This window comes from Copadichromis virginalis, linkage group LG14 (assembly GCF_057382275.1).
Source record: "Copadichromis virginalis isolate Kocher_CV1m ecotype Utaka linkage group LG14, C_Virginalis_male_GT1.1, whole genome shotgun sequence".
NCBI classification, from domain to species: Eukaryota; Metazoa; Chordata; class Actinopteri; order Cichliformes; family Cichlidae; genus Copadichromis; species Copadichromis virginalis.
Window position 1 is genome coordinate 32,006,356 of NC_140631.1, and position 18,763 is coordinate 32,025,118.

General features: G+C 38.3%; 2 protein-coding genes across 4 annotated transcripts; both read right to left on the reverse strand.

Annotated features, from left to right (window-relative positions):
• Positions 1-1,936: 1,936 nt before the first annotated feature.
• LOC146694330 (dehydrogenase/reductase SDR family member 11-like) lies at positions 1,937-7,172 on the reverse strand. Its single transcript, XM_085430494.1, has 7 exons — positions 6,246-7,172; positions 4,512-4,721; positions 4,185-4,279; positions 3,368-3,497; positions 3,158-3,250; positions 3,009-3,074; positions 1,937-2,892 (listed from the first exon to the last, which is right to left on the reverse strand). The coding sequence occupies exons 1-7, from the start codon at positions 6,474-6,476 to the stop codon at positions 2,851-2,853; spliced, it is 867 nt and encodes a 288-aa protein (XP_085286620.1). The 5' UTR covers positions 6,477-7,172; the 3' UTR covers positions 1,937-2,850.
• Positions 7,173-8,062: 890 nt separating this feature from the next.
• On the reverse strand, positions 8,063-16,607 carry LOC146694331 (dehydrogenase/reductase SDR family member 11-like). Of its 3 annotated transcripts, none has more exons than XM_085430492.1 (8): positions 16,492-16,607; positions 15,270-15,342; positions 11,857-12,066; positions 11,548-11,642; positions 9,050-9,179; positions 8,824-8,916; positions 8,672-8,737; positions 8,063-8,565 (listed from the first exon to the last, which is right to left on the reverse strand). In XM_085430492.1, the coding sequence occupies exons 1-8, from the start codon at positions 16,503-16,505 to the stop codon at positions 8,524-8,526; spliced, it is 723 nt and encodes a 240-aa protein (XP_085286618.1). In that variant the 5' UTR covers positions 16,506-16,607; the 3' UTR covers positions 8,063-8,523. The 3 variants fall into 3 exon arrangements, with proteins under 3 accessions (XP_085286618.1, XP_085286616.1, XP_085286619.1); XM_085430490.1 differs by lacking the exons at positions 15,270-15,342; positions 16,492-16,607 and adding exons at positions 14,395-14,539; positions 14,849-15,036; XM_085430493.1 differs by lacking the exons at positions 15,270-15,342; positions 16,492-16,607 and adding an exon at positions 12,238-13,680.
• Positions 16,608-18,763: the final 2,156 nt, after the last annotated feature.

Genomic DNA, 18,763 nt, shown 5'->3' on the forward strand with positions numbered 1-18,763 from the left:
ACCCACGGTGTGGGACGGAGAGATTTCGCAGGTCTTTCCTCCCCACTGCTGTCAGACTCCATAATAAAGACTTTAACTGATCAAGCACACACATCCATACATATGCAATAATACTAAGTGCAATAATCCTTTCTGTCATCGTTGTATTTTTACTCAGTTGTATATAGTATTTGTATTTGTATTCTATTTTTATCTTATTGTATATTTATTTTATTTTATTCTACTGTATATAGTATTTTATTTTATTCTATTCTGTACAGTTGTGTACTGTATTTATTCTTATTGTATTCTAATTTTTGCCTCATAACTTTTGCACTGTCCACTTCCTGCTGTGACAAAACAAATTTCCCACGTGTGGGACTAATAAAGGTTATCTTATCTTATCTTATTATTTAAATGATCGTTACTTATTGAACTTATGTTATTTCATCAGGGTTGTGTTTACTGCCAGATTCTTCATGTGGTCAATACTGGTTTATAAGGCATTTCTATTGCTTGGGACACCAATCTATTCTGACTTTAAGAAGAAAAGGTTTCTTCATATATAAACTGGACATGTCAGATATCAGTTATTCAGATTACTTTAGCTGACTTTAGCTGACAAAGATATAATTGATCTGCTCTTTGACACTGAAGATTAAGATTCGTATTTTCCTTTTTATTTTTTTGTAAAACAACACAGTCAGTCATGCCCATGCATACCATTTATCATGGTACTGCTAAATTAGCAGAACAGCAAAGATATTCTCTATAACACTGTTGAGACTGTGCATGTATGGGTGCAGCAACCTGAGGGAGCTGGGCTAAATCTGTCTAACCTGAATGGACAGGATTTGCTGTCTCATGCTCCCAACAGTGACAAATACACAAGCAAAAAGCAAAACTAGAGAAAAATCATCCAGGAGGGATCAGAAGAGAGCAATGGCCTCTGGTAAAACTGTTTGCAAAACCATTTCATTTACAGGGGTTGTCTTGTTGTTGCCATCTCTTCAGGGCACCATGGTTACTGTCATGTGCACAAAAGCGGATTAAATGGATTCACAACAGATTATGCTTCCTAGATGGGGTCAGTGATATGTTAAAGAAATCGCTCATTAAGGTCTAGTAGCTCACAAATGTCAGCAGAGTGTGACAGAGTATAAAAACAAATATAAAATCGAATTAATATTTAAACCACGCTGTAAAAAAGAATTACGTAGAAAAACAGAAAATGTCCTGGTAATTTTCTGTTTTGACTTCGCTGCACTCAAATGAAGTCCAGAGTCACCAGATTTCAATCCAACGGGATGTGGGAACTTAAAAGATTCACATTACGGATGTGCATCTAAAAAATCTGCAGCAACTGTGTGACCAAAATCTTAGTAGGAGTGTTTCCAGCACCTTGTTGACTCTGCCATTTAGAGTTTAAGCCGATCTGAAGGCAAAAGGGGTCCAACTTTGTAATAGCAAGCTGTATCTAATAAAGTGGCTGGTGATTGTTTTTCAGGCAACACTTTAACAAAATTTATATTTTATTACAGCAGTTAATTATGTTGATCATTTTCATGAACGAGTGTTGATGGCTTTATCTTCTCTCGTTTCATAAAGGATGCCATGGATCAAATGCCAAAGGAGGAACGCCCCTTTGAATTCAAACAGCTCTTACTGTGGCCGCCACATAGACATTTCTGTCACTTCACTCAGTTTGTGTGTTCTGGGAAATTCAATATGTTTAAATAACATAACATAACATTAACATTCTCAGGACTTTTTACATTTACTTTCACATGTATTAGTAGTATGTTATTCATTAACGGTATCCAAATATTTCAGCTATTTTTCAGCCCTTTCTGTGCCATACAATGTATAAATTTAATTTCCTTTAAATAATACATAATAATTATGTAGATACAAAATTTTCTAATAAAAAAAATAACAGAGTGCAACAAAGTTTCCTTGAACACCATTTTATTAGATAAGTTAGTGAAATTATTCAGAACAAACATCATAAAGTTATATAAGGACCAGATCATAAACTGTCCCCTGTGTTTCAGTCATTACTCACATTACCTGTGAGATGCTACTCTGTAAGATTCCCTGAAGTACACTATCATATAATTAGCAAGAACAACATGACCTTAAGCTATAGCCCCACACACTGACACAAATCCCTAACTTACGTGGATACGCATTTCTTTTAGCGTTTAATTCTAAACGCTGAAAACCAGCTCTAACACTGTTTAAAAAAAGACTGCCACTGTGATTACACTGTAGAAACAGGTAGAGTGGGTAGAAATGGAACCTCCAACCTCATCACTGCATTTGTTAGATGTTTAAGATGAGGCTCTGGCTGCTGGGCAGGGGTTAGCATATACTCAGCTTTAATATCTCTCTGGGCTTTTAACTAGCCTTGTGTTTGCATGGTGTGTGTGCAGATATTTGCAAAGAGCTAATGTTGAGTTAGTTGTATAATGCAGTTGCTTCCATCATGGATGCAGTTTGTGCTTTTACCATTGTGCTCTTGTCAATTCATGCAAAACAAGAAATACAAGTAATGTCCTTATTTTTACTCCTCAGAAGTTGATTCCCATTTTACAATTTTCCTGCTGCTTACACACGAACTAAAATCAGCTGGTTATAGAGCAACAGCAAGACATGATTAACAGTTTTTTCTTTCTATTTGGCCATCCTCCAGATGATTGGAAGAACCTTTAAAAGGCCAGTAGTGCTATAATTGTTACAACTGTGTTGTATTACTGAAAAATGTACCGTAATCTGATTACAGCAGCATGTTACACCCAATGCTGGTCGTCAGTTTCATAAAGGAGAAGAATTGGTCTTATTAATTCAGGAGCGTCTCGTGGTGCAACTCTAAGACTTCTGCTCTGTTGCTAACATCTGAACCTCTCCAATCTGAAAGAAAAGTTATGTTAATGTTACCTTTTTATAACACCACATAATACAAGAAAACAAAAAAAGTTAAATAAGTCACAATTAAAAGAAAATGAAAACAACAGTAAATCACAAACCAGAACATGAGGAGGGGCACCGAGCACGTATATAACAGCGTTGACAACGTCTTTTGCTTCCAAAGGCTGCAAGAGAAATGAAAATATTATTTTTTTTAATCCGAGTAATCATCTAAATAGTACATGAACTGCCGAAATAATAATCTTACCTTATATGCAGAGAAAGCTCTGGCTTTTATATCAGGATTGTTGCTATAGAGCCGCAAAGGAAATTCAGTCTTCACTAAGCTGGGAGAAATGCTCTGCAAAAGAGTAGATACTGAAAAGAACTTCAGGAAGCATTGTGCATGTGTGTCATAGAAGCTTATATTGGTGGTAAAGGCAGCCTTGGAGCTGGTTACAATGTTTTAAAGCCTTACTGTGGCTCGGATATGGGTGTTTTCTGCACGGAGCTCCTGCCTTAAGCCCTCAGTCAGAGCGGTTACAGCAAACTTGGTGGCGGTGTAGAAATGTACATCAGCAAGGGGAATCACATGATGTCCACATACACTAAAACAGCAGGCAATTTGTTAGCTTTTACACAGATGGGCATTAAACAACATGTATTGATCTTTAAGTTATTCCTTTAAAGCCATGTCTGATTGATTCAAGAAAATCTGTGGCCCACCACAGAGCTGTATCAGGTCTGTAACAATCATTTTGTTTTGATGATTTGATAATGATAATTCCTGAGCTGTGCACCTTTTCCAGCGCAGACATTTTTTCTGTGTGTTCCATGTGGGCCAAGAGGTTTTTGGATTCTCTTGGCTGTTTACTGTTCTGTTGTTGGTCCTTCAGGGTTTCATTTTCTAGCCATAATTCCTGTTTGGTTTTCTGTGATTTTATCATCAGCTTAGATTTTGCTTTCTTTCATATTTCTCAGGTATAGTTATCATTTAATAAATCAACAGATTAACTAAATCACTTTTTTCTGATTTAGCTCAGCTCTTATCCCTGACACTTTTTCTTATGGACTGTGTGCTGGCTAAGAATAAATGAGGCATCTTTGGTTCCTGCCCTCTGCCTCTCTGCATCCTGCATTTGGATGCATCTCTTCAAGATTCTAAAACCGTAACAGTAAGTTTTTCTATCATTGTTAATGTAGCAGGAATGTTGTATTATAACTATGTGTAGATGAAACCAACAGTGTATGCGACATGCGGGCTCGTCATTGTACATCAGCAAATAAAAATGCACCTGTTTATGTTTATGATGTGCCCATCGTCAACATGTCTCTCTTTCATTGACTGATATGCTTCACGTGCGCAGATACTCAATCCAAAAACGTTCACCTGCAAGAGACCGAGAAGAAGAAAAAAAACTTTACATTTAATCATTTCTTCTTGTGCACAAGTGTAAATTAACCCACAGTGTTAATTCTTACTCAGGTGCAACATTAAAAGCACTGATAGGTTACATTTATTATTTTAATGTATTGTTCTGCTGGGACACCCTTGATGTTACTTTGAAAGAAATCACAAACATCGCTGCAGACCAATCCAGGAGATAACACTGAGCTCTTACATCCATCATGTTCTTCCAGCCGCTGGTTTTGCCACTTAGCAGCGGCTCTGGGTGAGCCAAGCCGGCGTTGTTGATGCACACGTCCACGCCTCTGTGCTGCTCTTTGATCGCTGCAAACATGGACAGAATCTCCTCTTCGTTGGTCAAATCACACTTGAAAGGCACCAGAACACCAGAGTGGCCGGCAATCTGACACTCTGCTGCCAGTTTCTGAAACCAAGCAGGAAACAAAAACAGACTTCAGAATCCCATGTGTGTTTAATGTATGTAAAAATCGTTCACAATTTAGATTTATATAAACTTAGTGTAAATAAGTAGATTTAAGTTTTCACTTTGCATATCACCTCTAAGTTTACAGATTGAAGTCAACTGAAGAATCATTAACCAAAGTCTTAAAGGGAAAAAAAAGCTGCACAAATGCCGTTTTAACATAAAGCTGCCGTCATATTCTGTCTGAAAAGATGACAAACTTCAGGATTCCTTTTGTGTGTTTGCTCTGTGTTTCAATCTACCATTTAAACATTTACAGTGAGGAACATAAGTATTTGAAAACCCTGCGATTTTGCAAGTTCTCCCACTTAGAAATCATGGAGTGGTCTGATATTCACATTGTAGGTGCAGTCCCTCCGTGAGATACAGCATTTAAAACACAATTCAGGAAATCACATTGTATGATTTTCAAAGAAGCAAGAATTCTGGCTCTCAAAGACCTGTTACTATGCCTTTAAAAAGTCCACGTCTACTCCACTTATTAATCTAAATTAGTAGCACCTGTCTGAGCTTTTTAAAGACACCTGTCCACCCTACAGCCAGTCAGACTCCAACTGCCTCCATGGGCAAGACCACAGAGCTGTCAAAAGAAATCAGAGATAAAATTGTGGACCTCCACAAGGCAGGAAAGGGCTACGGGGCAATTGCCAAGCAGCAATTGTTAGAAAACGGAAGAGGCTAAAGACGACTGTCTCCCTTGGACTGGGCCTCCATACAAGATCTCACTTCATGGGGTATCACTGATGATAAGAAAGGTGAGGAATCAGCCCTCAACTACACAGGAGGAGCTGGTTAATGTAATGAAGAGAGCTGGGACCACAGTTTTAGAGGTCACTGTCAGTAGAACACGTGGTCTCAAATCATGCATTGCACGGAAGGTTACCCTGCTCAAGTCATCACATGTCCAGGCCCGTCTGAAGTTTGACAGTGACGATCTGGATGATCCAGAGGAGGTGTGGGAGAAAGTCATGTGGTCAGATGAGACCAAAATAGAACTTTTTGGTCTAAACTTCACTTGCAGAGGAAAAAGAAGGATGAGTTGCATCCCAAGAACACCATCCCTACTGTGAAGATTTGGGGGTGGAAACATCATGCTTTTCTGCTAAGGGGACAGGATGAATGAGGTCACCATTCAGAATTCTTGCTGATTTCCAAGTGTTCAAATACTTACGTGCAGCAGTGCAATACAAATACATTTTTGCTTGAGGCTCTTTGTGAACAGCTCACAAAGAGTATACTATACAGCAGGCACATGATTATGCAGTGATGCCTGCCAAAGACATTTTCTACATTTCTGTGGTTTTGAGGTGTGACACAAACTGTGAATTGCACAATCAACACATAGGTTTATGAGAAAAATACATCTAACTCTGCTGAAAAATGATCCTCATAGCATTAGATATCAACCAATACTTCGTGACAAAGTCACTTTACATTAAATTACTCCCCGCAGAAACTGCAAACCTGTATTTTTCCGACGTCCCTGGCGCAGCCCACCACTTTCATTCCGAGCCGTGCCAGCTCTACAGCTATAGCCGCCCCAATCCCGACCGAGGCTCCGGTCACCAAAGCCACTCTGCCCCGCCAGCGCTCCATCACAGCCCGGACGCCGGTGTTCAGACACGCACGAAAGAACAAGGAAAGAATCACAAGTATAAAGAGCGTGAGTGACGAGTGTCCTGTGATATAAAGCATTTATATAAACATCTCAAACATAACTGACACCGAGGCTGCAGCACATTGGCACAGCAGAATTCCTCCTCCTCCTGAGTGTACCCTGGTGCCACGCTACGCCCCACGCTCTAAAACAGGTTTGTGTGCTGCATTAAAATCAGGTGCAAACATAGGAAAACAGATCAATCAGCTCTGTTGTTGTAATTAAATACTTCAAGGGAATTCAGATTGCACAAACTGATCAAAAGCAAGTAAAACTCCGACTTAAATTTAAGAGTCACATCTAGTATTAGTATTTATTTCAGTACTGGCTATACATTCATTTGCACCATCTAATGTGCTTCTAAACGGACACAGGAAAAGTTGAGTTTATATAACGATAAATACATGGATAGATTTATGCAAATATTTTTAGGATTGGTTTGTTCACTTATTTGCAGGTATTAGTAATGTGGAATGGACATTATAGAAATATATATGAGCTATTTTACCACTGATTTATGTATTTTTTATCTTAAATATATTACTATGTTAAGCAATTCTTTTTGAATACTGAAATATATAATTTGAGATATTTTCATACTTAAGGTTTAATGTTTTACACCATAAAGTTTTTCTAACAAATATCCGTGAAGTGCAATTAGATAGGGAAGTACAACAAAGTTCCCCCCAAAATAATTACTTGATTATTTCATACCTTAGTATATAATGTCTATAACAACTTCATAAAACTGTTTAATGACAAGTTAAAATCATCTTCATAAATGTAGCAAAGAAGTATAAAAAAAAAATTCACTCCATTATTTGACAAGGTCACATGGTGTAGTTCTATAAGGGCTGCTCTGTCGCTTGCACCTGCTTTATCGGGAGTGTCCTTGTAGAGTCATGGAGCAAATTCAGTCTCCAATAAACCAGAGAAAATGCACTGCAAAAAAGAGTGGATACTGAGGAAACTCAGAAGAGTTGTGCAGGTGTCTCACAGAAACTGAAATTATGTGATTAATGTATGTGAGAGTGGGAAACTCCAGCAGATCCCAGGAACAATATCAGACCTCTGTTCAGAAGAACACAGTCCTAGAAGAGCGCACCTTCATACTCCCAGGGTCTGGTAGAGGACCCGAGCTTTAAGGATAAACTACCCGCAGGAGAGAGAGGGGATTAAAAAAAACAATGAAGTCTAGTTACAGAGTTTCAAAACACATGGCATTTGTTTATGCCATTACTACACATTAACTAAACACACAAGAAGCCAGCAGGAAGCACATTAGGAGCAAAGCGAGCTGGAACACAGTGTGACACAACAGAGCACACAAGCAAACCGAGACTTTAAAAACACAGGACATGGAAAAACAAAACCGAAGGAAAGCAGAAAAGACAACTCACAAAGTAAAGCCGAAAGTAACCAACTAGACACAGCACTGTGAGAAAAACACACAGCATAGAGAAACATGTGGGAGGCTACAGTCAACTAAAACACAAAGAATCCACCTCTAAGACTACTTATCATTTTAAGTATAAAACAGAATGTACGATGCTGGAATACTGACAGAGACACAAAAAAATAAAAGAAACTCAGTCAATTAGTAATCAAAACCACAGCTTAAGAATAACGAGTCAGTAGGTTCACCATTTTATTTAATTATTTACATGTATTTGTGATGTGTCACTTATTGATATTACATAAATATATTTTCTATTTATTTTTGCATTTTCTTTTTCTAAAATTTTTACAATTATCTTACATATCTTGCTATACTTCATTAATACTACTAATGCTTAATTTCTCAAGTACATTTATACTTAAGGTTCAGACATGGTTTTTAAACGATAAAGATTTTATTAAAAATCAGACTTCCCTTAATGCAATTTAAAAAAAGAAAGAAAAAAAAGAAAGAAAAAAGAAATGCAACAAATTTCCCCTGAAGATTGTTTTTTATTTTATACATTTGTGAAAAAAAAACAACACCATAAAATTGTTTCATGATCGTATCAAGTCATTATCTTTTAAAATGTTGTAAAGAAGTGAAATCTGTCATTGTATAATTTGAGAGGGTCTTGTGGTGCAGCTCTAAGACACCTGCTCTGTCCCTCGCATCTGAATGTCTCCAATCTGAAACAAAAGTTACGTGAACGTTGTCTTATTATGAGTCAAAGTTAAACAGGAAAGTCTTAATAAGACACAATAAAAAGCATAAAAACAAGAGCAAAGCACAAACCTGAACATGAGGAGGGGCACTGAGCACATATACAACAGAACTGGCAACATCTTTTGCTTCCAGAGGCTGTGAGAGAAGTGAAAAGTGACTGAATACTCTTTACTTGAGTAATCATATCAACGATACTTTAATTATAGGAATGATCCCTTTACCTTATATTCTGAGTATAGACCAGCAGCCTTATCAGGATCGTCTTTGAAGAGCCGTGGACCAAATTCAGTCTCCACTAAACCAGGAGAAATGCTCTGCAAGAAAAAAAAAAAAAATCATGAGGGAACTCCTGTACGTACTGTGTATGCGTCTCATAGCAACTGTTACTAGCATTATGAATTATACTAGCACTTTATGAGCTGGTTATGGTATATTTTAAAGCCTTACCGTGGCTCGGATATGAGTTTTTTCTGCACGCAGTTCTTGCCTCAGGCCCTCAGTCAGAGCGGTTACAGCAAACTTGGTGGCGGTGTAGAAATGTGTAGTTGCATTGGGAAGTACACGATGACCGGACATACTGCAACATCAAACAGATTACAAACCTGAGCAGGTAAGCAGAAATAACATTAAAAGTTCTTCTTTTAAAAGGCAAGTCTGACTGAATGATGCAAGAACTTCTGTGGCACACAGAAGCTGAGGTCCAGAGCTGCAAAAACTGGTTTATACTCACAAAAATTGCTTAAGTCCAAAATCTGGATTTGATAGTTTGATACTGATCTCCAGTCTGGATTTTCCTTCAGCTTTCATATTAGTTTGGGTTCTGGTTGGCCAAAATAACTGGAGATGTCACTTTATTTAGGACAGTTTTATGAACATTTTAAATACTGTCTGACATTTTTTTTGATGGTTTATCCTGCAGATGAATAAACACTGACCTCAATGAGGTCTTTAAAATCTGGACTCAGTTATTTTGCAAATTTCTAAATGTTGTAATAACAGGCATTTTGTCAAAGCAAAGTGATGGCTGTTTCAGTGCAAAAAAGGTCCGATCCCTACAGAAAACAGAAATCACTTCGGTGTTAGGGCTGTCCGATATAACGATATATATCGGAAGACGATATGAAAAAGTCTATCTTTTCATATTACGCTATCATTTGTTTCATGGTGTCACAAAATAAACTGTTTACGACCATATTTTTTCATCGTTTTGATGGTCACTGTAGTGGCTATATTAATTTCTTAAAAATCTCTCTTTCTCTTATATTTAAAATAACCACACTACGGACGGCCAAGTGACTGTTTTTACATGTTGTCATTAGCAGCTACGACGGTAAACCCAGTGTGTGGCTCCGTCATCCGCTTGTTTATTTTCCACATAAACCTTTTACAATAAAGCTCAAGATCCTGTTGAGATGTTTCAAAATAAACTGAAATGATGACAAACAGAAAGACCACTCAAAACAAATTGAGGACCTTATTTCTAAACGAGGGGCTAGCTCTGTAGCATGGATATGGTTTGGTTATGAAAAGTCTGACATGGACCAGAAAACTGTGCTCTGCAAATTATGCAGGAAACCGATCTCCACCTCAGACTCTAACACGGCAAACCTCTTTAACCACCAACACAAGAGTCACGCAAAAGATTATGGAGAGAGTTTATGGATGAGAAGCAAAAAAAGAGCAGTCAGGTGCTTAAAATAAACCTTAGACTCAAACGTTAAAAAACAGGCTTTTCCAAGCAACACGCCATGTAATAAATTCATCCGAGTCAAGGTTTCTGGATAACTGGAGAATATTCCTCATTGAAAAGGGTGCCAGAGGGGTTTTCTATGAAGCCAGATTAATGGCTTAGCAAACTGAGGCTTGAGCATAAAGGCACAATTTTCTCTCTAACTTGGCCAAATAAGCACAGTAAGAGCAGGTTGTGTTCTGAGTTTTCATCTAAAATTGACTGGTAGCGCCATGCTTTAGCTGATTTCGTTCTTTTCTTTTCTTTTCTTTTTTTTTAATTCATAGCATGTTTTAAGTGAAATACAGATTCTCTGCTGGGGGAAAATGTTTTATATGTCCAAGTTTTTAAGCTGAACTTTATGAAAACCACTGAAGAAAGCATTGCATTGTCGTGGGAATGTACATGTATTAGTTTGGTGATTTGTTTTTAACTTTGATTCTGCTGGAAGTGCAGCAGAACACACACCAAGAGTCTTTGTTCAAGCAATCAAGTTAGTTTCCCTTTGATATATTGACAACATAAAGAAATTTCCATGTCTCCTGTGTTAACCTGTGGGACAATAGGCCGCACCAAGAGGGAACTCAATGATAAAATAATTTAATTAAACTTAAATTTGTTTATTTTACCGCTCTTTGAGCAAAATCCCAAGATTTGCAGCATTAACCTTTTGTCTTATTTGCAATTGTTGAATTTCGCTGCTATAGGTTTTATATTTTTTCTTTAGCGATTTTTAATCCGTATTTTAACATTATTGTCAACAAAACGCCTGTTTTTAGTGTGCTCAGCGCATGAAACAGAAAGTCCCACTCAACAGAGAAAGTTGACAACCACCATTGTGACAACCGTTACTACCATAATGGGGCTTTAGGTTTTGCTGAGCCAGCTAACCTAAAGAAAGCCTGGCTGTGTTGAACTTCATCCGTAATACACCCCTCAGCACAACTGCACCGACAGGCAGCATTGTGTAAACTTACCTGCTTGAATGTGACGAAGTTCATTAAAATGTAAAAGTCCTGCCCTCATTTCACTTGTAGCTTTCTTTCAAAGTTAGAAAATGTCGGCCATTTAAAAATAAAAAATTGTGCAGAGTTGCAAAATTAATATCATATTCACAATCTGAATAGAGAACATGCCAACATGAAAACATATGTGTGTTCTTATTAATTCAACAGTTTTTCACTTCACAAGCTTGCACAAGCAAATAAAACTGCACCTGTTTATGTTTATGATGTGCCCATCATCCACGTTTCTCTCTTTCATTGACTGATACGCCTCACGCGTGCAAATACTCAACCCAAGGATGTTCACCTGCAAGAAAACAGAGAAATCTTGCACAACAAAGGTTTTTAAGCAACTTTGAATTCTGTTTAAAACTGTTTGAAAGTGTTAATGTTTAAACAATACCACAGCAGTAAAATCACTGATGGGTGACCTTTGTCACATTTGTTATTTCAGTTCAATGTTTTACTTGAAAACCACTAGTGAATGTCACATCAATGTAAACCAGGATCTGAGCTCTTACATCCATCATGTTCTTCCAGCCGCTGGTTTTGCCACTTAGCAGCGGCTCTGGATGAGCCAAGCCGGCGTTGTTGATGCACACGTCCACACCTTTGTGCTGCTCTTTGATCGCTGCAAACATGGACAGAATCTCCTCCTCTTTGCTCAAGTCACACTTGAAAGGCACCAAAACGCCAGGGTGACCGGCGCTCTGACACTCTGCTGCCAGTTTCTGAAACCAAACAGGAAACAATAACACACTTCAGAATCCCATCTGTGTTTAATGTATGCAAAAATCGTTCAAATGTTAGATCTATATAAAGTTAGTCCAAATAAATAGATTTTGGTTTCACTTTGCATATCACCAGTAGCGGTTTTTGATACGGGCAACACGGGCGGTTACCTGGGGCGGCATCGTGGTGGGGGGGCGGCATCACGGGCATCGGCAAACAAAAAATTAAAAAGAAAATTGCTCGTGCTCATGCTGCCCCGACATCATGCCAGCGCATATTGGGAATGGCATAGGCACCGATCGGTTTTCTATCGCCCATTTGCTGGGAGTAAGGGCGCCCTCCGTTTGCGCCTGCTGCTTGCGGCAAAGGAAGGAGAGGGCGGGGCAGCGGGGGATTCACTGGCTGGCTAGAGCAGCGTCTAATAACCCACCCCCAAAATAAAAACAAACCAACAAACACGAAAACGCCTGACATTATGATACAGACTTATAATTTGCACCGATGATTTTGCGAAATTCTATACGTTCAAAGTGAGCGCGAGAGCCCTCGGTGCGCCTGCTTGCTGCTGAAGTCAAAGTAAACTTTATTGTCATCTCCGCTACATACAGTCCAGTATATAGAGAGACAAGACGGCGAGGTTCCAGTTACAAAAGTGCAAGTAAACAAACAATAAATATAAGAAGAGTAAGAAAATAAATATACACTTAAGACTCGGGGTAAAGGGATAAATAACAATTTAAAATTTATAATTTACAGTTTGATGATTTAAAGTCTCACACACAACACATCGAAAGGGGAGGAGAGCCCTGCTGCTTCCAAATAGAGCACATTTCATTCATAATGCTGTAAATCCAAGCCCATTATGTATTCTTGATTTGAATACTGGGTTGTGTGAAATCCCAGAAATAAACCCTAGACAAAGTGAATCTGTGAACTAAGGTGTAGGTTTATTAAGTTATGTTGTGGTGATCCTCGAGTTGGGGGATGGGTGTTCATACTGGAGTGCAAAATTAAAACCAAGATGGACAAGAACAGTTCAAAGCTATCAGGTGCTCAGTTTAGAAAAAAAGAAAAGAAAAGAAGAGGAGGAGAAACGAAGGATACAGGTAAGCAGATGTGTCATTGGATAATGGCGGGTTATGTATCCTGAAACAATCAGAATCAGAATACTTTATTAATCCCTAAGGAAATTATGTGGGTTACAGTTGCTCCAAGAAGAATTGGTAAAAATAGTAACAGTAACAGACTACTCCAAACTCCAAACAATACATTATGTTACAGATTTAAATATTAATTAGTCATTGTCAATTGTTGATTTGTCCTGTTCTCATTGTATGATGAATTATGATAGCTGTTTGGTAGCCGTTTGCATACTATGCATACTCTCTCAAGACAAGAACTAACAGACTTAAAAACTCCTTTGTCCCACACGCCATCAAACTGTTTAACTCCTCTCTGGAGGGGAGAGGGAGGGGAAACAGGAGGACAAAGGAGGGGGGAACAACTAAGCTGTAGTGCCTCTTCACCTCACTGTGCAATACCTTGTGCAATACTTTTTGTAAATAGTCAACAGTGCAATAGACTCAATACTTGAAATGTGCAATTCACTTGTATTTTTATTTTTTATTCCTATTTATTCTATTTATCCCCTTTGTATATTTTATTTATATGTGTGTGTGTGTGCGTATATATATATATATATATATATATATATATATATATATATCGAATTTCCCAGAGGAACCCACCCGAGGGATTAATAAAGTTCTATCTCTCTCTCTCTGTCTTCATGTGTGTGTGTGTGTGAGTGTGAGTGCGCGTGTGGGGGGGTGGGGGGTGGCAGAGGGAGTGTTCGCCCAGGGCGCCAAACAGGCTAGGACCGCCACTGCATATCACCACAAAGAGCAGTGCATACCATCTATAAACAGTCAGCTTACGGATCTGTGTTCAGATGTTATACCAACTCGAATCTCTGCCATCTGAATAATCATTGGCCAAAGTCTTAAGGTAAAGAAATCTGCGCAAATGCCGTTTTAACATAAAACCGTCGTCATATTCTGTCTTTCTCATATAATATCACTTTCTGTTGAAAGTAGCATGAGTGACAGTTAGTTGGAATTAACATTTTGTGCGCAAGCTGTTTAACCGACGACTAAAGTGTAAAGCAGAAAAGCGCTATACAAGAACGAGCACAATTAGCGTTTACCAAATAAGTGACACGGCTGCAAATTTTCTGCATAAAGCCAACAATAAACAGCAACATTTACTGTGCGATTTACATTAAATTACTCTTTGCAGAAAGTTTGAGTTTCTATATCAGAGCAAACCTGAATCTTTCCGACGTCCCTGGCACAGCCCACCACTTTCATGCCGAGCCGGACTAACTCTACGGCTATAGCCGCCCCAATCCCGACCGAGGCTCCGGACACCAGAGCCACTCTGCCCCGCCAGCGCTCCATGACAGCCCGATAACTGCAACACACACGAAAACACCACAAGTATGAAGAAAGGGACGTTGAGCCTGCAGCACAGTGAGCCCTGGAAATGTCAAGCACATGCGAACCGCAAACGTCGCACACTCAGTACGTCATACGTCTCGGCGTATGCGGCGTTCACGTAAATCAGTTGCAAACCGTAGAAAGCAGTAGCATCAGTTCTGTCACTGCGATTACATACCGTACTTCAACCGATCATAGCCTTACTCACATTTAATTGACAGTAACGCATATCTTTCACTTTACTGAAGTTAAAACATATCAACCATTAATAGAACAGACAGACCTGTCACAAATGTAACTCCCACTGCGTATTTGCTCCGTAAAATCAAAGATACGACGTAGAAGCCGTGACTCAAAATCTGTGCAACGGCAAAGAAAGAGCATGGCTTAAGAGGGAATGTATTCATATAGTTTTAAGTCTCTGTGACCACGAGCATTACAGTTTATTTGGATAACTTCTTCACAATAATAACTGTCTCGCCACTGCTCCACCAGGTCACCTCATCTGCCAGTAAGAGGCGCTAAAAAGCAGGGCCGTGCAGAGACGTTTAAAGGGGCGGGTGCTCAAAGTTAAAAAGGTGCACATTGAACCAGGCTGAATAACAACAACACACATTCATCAAGAATCTAATATGGCATCGCATCATACTATATCACTGTTGTGAGGTGGCGACAAGGCAAAGCAAACGTAGCCTATGTTTTACCTGATGGGTACAATGTTGCTGTTGAGGGGTTGCTGCTGATAGTGCTTGAGGGCAGGGCTGTGTTGATCTGAGACTGTAGACATTAAAAAGTCCATAGCAGAGATGGTAGCTGATTAAACAAGTGTCATGAGATAATAAAAAAATGCAAAGATTGGTGACAGCGCTTGGAACCATAAGGCAGCAAAAAACTGTGAGAAATAATGTAGGCTCTGCCTGTGAATCACTCTTTGCTTCTCTTCTTTCTTCCATCCCATCATCTCATATATCACTCTCCACTTGCTGTCTATCTGAGAACAAGGCACAACTTGCTATTGCAATAAACTATAATCTAATCATCCACACCTAACAACTCTTGCACTTAATCTATAATAAAATGATGACAGAAAAATGTTATAGCACTGCCTTTAGTAGCCTCACACAGCTCCTACTGTTTCCTCCTCATGTCTTTACCAGGCATGTCTGGACAATGTTATATCATGAGTAATAATTAAAAAAAAAATCCATATACATAAAACAAACACATGCAAGCACACACAGTGACATTTTAGACCTTCTTCAGAATACTGTATATACTATGGGCATCACGGTGCTGATCCAGAATCCTTACATTATTATTTGTTACTAGAGCTACAATAATAAAGCAATGAGGAGGGGGAAGTAATAAATATGAAAAAATGTCATTATGATGATTCCATTTGTTTCACTATCCACTCTGTGCAGGGGCAAAGCTTATTACATTTTTAAACTGTAGAGATACAATCATTTTACTGCTGTAAAATCCAAATTTTGTCTTATTTAAAATATAAATCTAATATAATCTGCTTCTTAATGTATGTTTTTTAAAATACAGCGTGTGTTTTTTAAAATATTATAATAATGCATAATTATGTGGACATGCATATTAGACCGTTTTTTAGCAAAAAATAATCCCCCCCAGAAAGGCAGGAAAAGCTCTGTAACTTACTTTAAAACTAAATATGTTCACTAAAACGGTGACAGAGCTACAGACCCATGACAGCCTTACACAGTGAGCTAGCAGCTATGACCAGCACTACTTGTGCAGTTAATAAAAGGACAGGTGTGTTCGTCGCGCTGTTGCAAACAAAGCACGCTCATTTGTTTCAGTTCGTCAAATTGCGACAAGACAACTTACCAACGTGTACGTAATAAGCCAATACTCCTGGGTGCTACACACTACAGTGTACGCTGTACACCTACTTACTGGTTTTGTCGCATCACTCTGTATCTCTGAGTTAACTTGTGTTTCTCCTACAGCTCCGGACTGCAAAAAATGCGCGTGCTCTTTGTGAGCTCGTTCCCGGCTCGTAACCAGCGCGTTCTGCCGTCAGGAGCGATTATTGCTTAAATGTGATCATGTGACTGATGCAAGCCAGATCCTTTTATTTAGCAAAACTGTGATTAATAGTATGTATTATTGTTGAGGGGCACAGACAGGACTCCGCACGCACACACACATAAAAAAAATTAAATAAAAAATAAATAAATTAAAAGTTGCCTCAACAAAAGGGCACTTTGGGGACCCATCAGGAAAGGGGCGGGTGCTCAAGCCCCTCCAGCCCCCCCCCCCCCCCCCCCTCTGCACGTGCCTGCTCCTGAGTGTACCCTGGTGCTACGCAACTAGAAATATATATGAGCTATTTTACCACTGATTTGTGTATTTTTATCCCCCCGGATTTCACTATCAACTTAGATATATTACTATTTTAAGCAATTCTTTTTGAATACTGAAATATATATTTTCAGATATTTTCATACTTAAGGTTTAATGTTTTACACCATAAAGTTTTTTCTAACAAATATCCGTGAAGTGCAATTAGATAGGGAAGTACAACAAAGTTCCCCCCAAAATAATTACTTGATTATTTCATACCTTAGAATATAATGTCTATAACAACTTCATAAAACTGTTTAATGACAAGTTAAAATCATCTTCATAAATGTAGCAAAGAAGTAGAAAAAAAAATTCAGTCCATTATTTGACAAGGTCACAGTCCTAGAAGAGCGCACCTTCATACTCCCAGGGTCTGGTAGAGGACCCGAGCTTTAAGGATAAACTACCCGCAGGAGAGAGATGGGATTAAAAAAAACAATGAAGTCTAGTTACAGAGTTTCAAAACACATGGCATTTGTTTATGCCATTACTACACATTAACTAAACACACAAGAAGCCAGCAGGAAGCACATTAGGAGCAAAGCGAGCTGGAACACAGTGTGACACAACAGAGCACACAAGCAAACCGAGACTTTAAAAACACAGGACATGGAAAAACAAAACCGAAGGAAAGCAGAAAAGACAACTCACAAAGTAAAGCCGAAAGTAACCAACTAGACACAGCACTGTGAGAAAAACACACAGCATAGAGAAACATGTGGGAGGCTACAGTCAACTAAAACACAAAGAATCCACCTCTAAGACTACTTATCATTTTAAGTATAAAACAGAATGTACGATGCTGGAATACTGACAGAGACACAAAAAAATAAAAGAAACTCAGTCAATTAGTAATCAAAACCACAGCTTAAGAATAACAACGAGTCAGTAGGTTCACCATTTTATTTAATTATTTACATGTATTTGTGATGTGTCACTTATTGATATTACATAAATATATTTTCTATTTATTTTTGCATTTTCTTTTTCTAAAATTTTTACAATTATCTTACATATCTTGCTATACTTCATTAATACTACTAATGCTTAATTTCTCAAGTACATTTATACTTAAGGTTCAGACATGGTTTTTAAACGATAAAGATTTTATTAAAAATCAGACTTCCCCTAACCAGCTCACGCACCAAAAGTTTGAAGAGAGGGACGTGCCAAGATAGATATCCCCGACAGAATTAGTTTCCTCTGCGTCGGGAGCGCGCACTAGGTAGGGAGAACGGATCCCGTTGACTTCGCCTCCATTCCAACCAACTAGACGTAGAAACAGTGACGAACTATCAAAAACCTAAAGACGAGTGTACATTACCGTTCAATTTGTGGGTTACAACTGAAAATGATACGTTTATTGTTCTCATGTGTTATCAGCAGTGTTGGTCAAGTTACTTGAAAATAGTAAGTAGTTACTAATTACTGATTACTTATTTTTAAAAGTAATTAGTTACTTTGTTACTTACCGGTAGTTAGAATTAGGTTAGGGTAGAAACAAATTTCCATAAACGATCCATATAAAATAAAATAAAACTACACTAAGCATTGTTACATTATTATACTGATAAAAATGAACTTTGACACAGAGTCATGTGTACAGAGTTATAATGGATGATGAATTGCAATTCGGTTATAGAGTAACATAAACTGGCTGCTCGCCTAGTTTCTTGGTGTCATCTCAGCATGACACAGCAGAAAAAACCTCATTATCATTAACTTTATTTATTATTATTTGTGGCAGTAGTATTAGTTGCAGCAGTTGGAGTATTTTAAATTGGATTTCTCTTTTAGGAACAGTTGTGGAGAAATGACAGAC